Below are 4,547 nucleotides of genomic sequence, written 5' to 3' on the forward strand. Positions count from 1 at the left end.
ATTTTTGCCCATTACCACCTCCGTTCCCACCTTGAGTGTTGTTTTGATTTCGATTCGCGTTCCCAGCTTGATTTGCATTGTTCCCTCGGTTTCCATTTCCTCCATTATTCCCTTGGGAACGATTTTCGTTACCACCACGGTTATTGTTCCTATTACCAAAACCTCCTTGGCCACCTCGGCCAACATTAACCCAGCAAGTATCCTTCAAATGGCCAACTTTTCCACAAGCTTCACATATTTTTGGCCCACACCGGCCAGAATGATGACGTTGGCAGGTGTTACACTTGGGCTGTGTATCCATATAACCCTTCCCTTTCTTCTCAACACCGGTTACAGCCTTCGCCGATGTGCTTGATTCTCCTTTCTTGCCAACACCGCTTGTACCCTGCTTGAAGTTCGAGAATTTCCTTTTGTTCTCGCCAGACGAATCTACGTGAGTCTCCTTCTTCTTCTGCTCAACATTTGAAAACTTGTTTAAGCGGATGGCTTCCTCAGTAAGAGCCACGCTCAGATCGATGGCATCTGTGATTGTCGAAGGCTTAGAAGTAGTGACCATACTCATGATCTGAGGTGCTAAACCCCAGATAAAGCGCTCGATTCGTTTGAATTCCGGTGTAACCATATAAGGCACCACATGAGACAAATCATGGAATCTTTGAACATACTCCGCAATCTTGGGACCTTCCATTTTCAAGTGCCAGAATTCCGTCTCCAGCCTTTGAATTTCAGCGCGTGAGCAGTACTTCCTTCGCATGAGCTCCTTTAGCTCATTCCATGTCATCGCATAAGCAGCGGCTTCACCAAGAGTTTGTACTTGTAAGTTCCACCAAGATAGGGCTCCATCCAGAAATAGCCCAGAAATGTTGGTCACTTGTTGTTCGGGAGCACATTTGCTCATTCGAAGAACAGACTCAGTCTTTTAAGCCCATCTTACAAAAGCAACAGCACCTCCGGTGCCGTCGAAGTTCACGGGCTTGCAGTCGAGGAATTGCTTGTAAGTGCACCCTGCACATACGTTAGAATATACAAATGGTATTAGCGAACATGCTAAAAATATCCAAATGTATCGTAGTATGTCTCAAACGACTTAACATTACCATGGGGTGGATTGTTATTGCCGTTGTTGTTCGAGTTGCTTCCGCTGGTTCCTCCTTGTGAGGCTGCATACTGTGCTATGGAGGCAGCAATGATTTGTTGGAGTTCTGCCTCATTGGTAGGCATGCGTGGACCACGTCTCGGCGGCATCTTCTAAAAGATGGTTCACATTGGTCAGGTCGTAATAAGTAAATGAATCATACGTATACCATTTATCAAACACATACCATCTCATGTTATAAATACCAAACACATAACATCACATGTTATAAAATATAAACAATCAATCCAACATCACGTATAATGAGAATACTGCGATTTCGCTATCATAAATCAAGACCACAATGTAAGGTTTACAAGTTCATAACTGTATCGTACATCATCAGTGACTAAGGGCCACATCGCCCTAGTCCAAACTATCTAATCAGTGACAACAACAACCAATATACAAATCATTAAAAGTCATAATCATCAAAATGCGGTCTCCCAAAAAGCTGTGTAATCTGCACAATCGCGGTCCTCTCCTCAAAAGTCTACCTGCGTCGAATCAAAAGGCCTAAGCTGATGGCGGTGGAGGAGGGGGAAAACGAGAAAAGAGTAAACGTCGCATATGCAACCAGTCCTCCTCCATAGCACGATGGGAGCGCAACAAGTATGCTATCTGCTGCTCAGGAGTCCAAAAGCGAGCGGCAGAATCGGGTGAAAGTTGACGTGGAGGGTGTGATACTCATGTGGGGTCTATCAATGGCACGGTGGTCGCTGAGCTCTCTCCAGCTCCTGTATGCGACGGGTCAGCGCCTCCTACTGTATCATGAAAGATGTGAGAATATCCTCCGTAGAATACCGTATGTGGTACGGGTGATACGGATCAGATGGTGGCATAATGGGGGGCGTAGTCCATAGGAATGGCTCGCTAGATGGGGTGAAGGATGGTACAGTAAATGGTGCAACAGTGGGAACAACAGTAGGATGAGAAATCTGAGGTACAAACTGATCTCCTCCTGACACGAAGGGTGTATGACCAAACGACTGTCGTGCTGAACCCTCCCCAGGACGTGGTGGAGGTATGTCCTGAAGAAACGTGATAGGTAAGTCAGTGCAGCGAGCATCTGTGGTGTGTGTGGGAAGCAAAGGAACATCAATGGGAGCTGAAACAGGGGCTGAAACGGGGGCTACAGGTGGTGTAACTGGTATCACGAAAGGTGGGTAATCATCGTCATCATCTATCCACCCGTTGCGGGTGTGAGCGTATCGTGGATCCATATGGGCCGCAAAAGGTGCACGGTCGAACATCACCGGCATAGGATCAGGAAATGGTGCAACAACAGGATCCTCTAACAAAAGTGGAGCATCAACATGAGCATCAGCAACGTGATCATCCACCAACGGTGGAGCAATAACAGGATGATCGTCAACAGGTATATCATGAACAAAAGGAGCAACAACAGGTGCATCGGCATGAACAGGGTCATGCTCTAATGCGGGGTCAGTAGCAACGACTGGCTCAGGGGCCACAGCAGGCTCCGGATCAACAAAATCCATCTCAAAATCAGCTAGATCAGCAAACAAAGGATCGACAGGGGCTACAGGATCCTCCAGGGGCTGGTCTAAATGAATGAACTCAATATCATGGTCAGGATCAAAACCAGGTGGAAAAACAGGATCTGGATCATCATCAACATCGTGACCGAACTCTAAACTGTGTGCGGGAGCAGGTGCAGCTGATGACACCATGTCAGGGTCGGCGTCGTGTGAGTGGTGCTGCACTCCCTGAGTGTGCGAGGGTGCGGACGCCACAGACTCAAAGGAGTCTGGAACAGGTGAATGAACAGGAGCCTCCTCTGCAGGAGCATCAGCAATGAGTAGGATATCATCAGCAGCAATAGGGACCTAACCCTCAAGGTCATCCTCAAGTGGGTCCTCCTCAAACAAATCGACGTCATCGTCGGAAACAATATCGAGGGGCATGTCAACAACCGGATAAGCAGCAAGGGGTACAGGAGCAGGGATCACCGCGAGTGGTAACTCCCCAACGAGATGGCCATCAGCAGGCTCGGCTACGACGTCAGGCAGCGCAAAAGGGCTGGAAGACGTCATCATCTGTGCTGGTAGTATCGGAAGTTTGGACCTCCCGCTCTGATGAAACTATGTCATCTGATACTATAGCCATGGGATCTGATATGTCTGAAACTCCAGTATCTGATGAAGGCATGATGTCTGTAACACAAACACACATATGCACAAACAATCAATCATATAATCAAATAATCATGTTATTCACAAATAAGCAAGCAAACATTTCTTCCTAGTCCCACTAGACTACCCTCCCAGCTTCTCAGAATGAACCTCCTAGTCTCTCAGACTACCCTCCCAGTCTCTCAGACTGAACCTCCTAGTCTCTCAGACTACCCTCCCAGTCTCTCAGACTGACTCCCTGGTCTCTCAGACCAAAACCTCCCCAATCTTAAAGATTGGCCCCTCAGTCTATAAGACTGAATCCCTAGTCTCCCTGACCAACCTCCCAGTCGATAAGACTGAACCCCTGGTCTCCCTGACCAACCTCCCAGTCGATAAGACTGAATCCCAGGTCTCCCTGATCAACCTCCCAGTCGAAAAGACTGAATCATAATTTTTGAAAAATGTGCTCATACTTTTTGTTTGTAAAAATATTTTGTATCCTGGATCTGGACGTATTGTATGCAATGTAAAAATGTTTTCGTGAGAGCCCTAGTGATCATAGTCTAGACTCGAGAAGGAATCCTAGTTCGCTATGATCAAAGCTCTGATACCAAGCTGTCACACCCTGGCTTTGCGGAAGGGTGGGTTTATTTGGTGTGACTTCTTAATACCATAACTTAATCACAACAAAGCTATACGATAGTAAAACCATGATGATCATCCATAACTTCATGTTTTAAAATAAAAATACGACAACATTGTTTTAAGAGTTGACACATGCAACGAGTTTACAACACAACAAAATAAAAACATTGTTCATAAGACGCAACCACAAACATGAAATAAACACAGTTTAAGACTTGTGACTCGTCCAGGTAAAAGTCACAACCCCTAAACTTGGATGACATCACTCCTCTTACGCAGCATGAAGACATAGCATACCTCGCCAGATCCCTAATTCCCTGAAATACATGTAAGTTGAAAAATCAACAAAAGTTGAGCGAGTTCATGTGAAAGTGAGTATGTAAAAACCTTTGTAATACATTTGTATGTATGAAAAATCCCTGGTATGTAGCAAATAAGGAAAAATGAGATCACCATTGGTTTGCAAGGCCAATGATATGTGTGAAGTGTAGTAGGAAGACTCAAACCTAGCAGATTTTTGCGTCGGGCTCAAAGTCACCCCGAGGTCCGTACAGTTGGGCCTGGAGTTGGGCTCACTACACCCAGATAGATCTACCGCTAATGACCCTCGGTCCTACAATGAGGATTAA

The 4,547-nt window shown here is 46.0% G+C and overlaps 1 protein-coding gene across 1 annotated transcript; it reads right to left on the reverse strand.

Annotated features, from left to right (window-relative positions):
- Positions 1 to 1,896: 1,896 nt before the first annotated feature.
- LOC110924168 lies at positions 1,897 to 3,063 on the reverse strand. Its single transcript, XM_022168206.1, has 2 exons — positions 2,991 to 3,063; positions 1,897 to 2,429 (listed from the first exon to the last, which is right to left on the reverse strand). The coding sequence occupies exons 1-2, from the start codon at positions 3,061 to 3,063 to the stop codon at positions 1,897 to 1,899; spliced, it is 606 nt and encodes a 201-aa protein (XP_022023898.1).
- Positions 3,064 to 4,547: the final 1,484 nt, after the last annotated feature.

The sequence above is a fragment of the Helianthus annuus genome, chromosome 2, assembly GCF_002127325.2.
Source record: "Helianthus annuus cultivar XRQ/B chromosome 2, HanXRQr2.0-SUNRISE, whole genome shotgun sequence".
NCBI lineage: Eukaryota > Viridiplantae > Streptophyta > Magnoliopsida > Asterales > Asteraceae > Helianthus > Helianthus annuus.

What these genes read in the sequence shown, in the direction of transcription:
- LOC110924168 (XM_022168206.1), bottom strand. Translation starts at nt 3,063, where the DNA reads ATGCCCCTCGATATTGTTTCCGACGATGACGTCGATTTGTTTGAGGAG. An exon ending in ACTTGAGGATGACCTTGAGG is followed by an intron (nt 2,430 to 2,990) that starts GTTAGGTCCCTA and finishes CACTTTTGTTAG; the next exon opens with AGGATCCTGTTGTTGCACCA.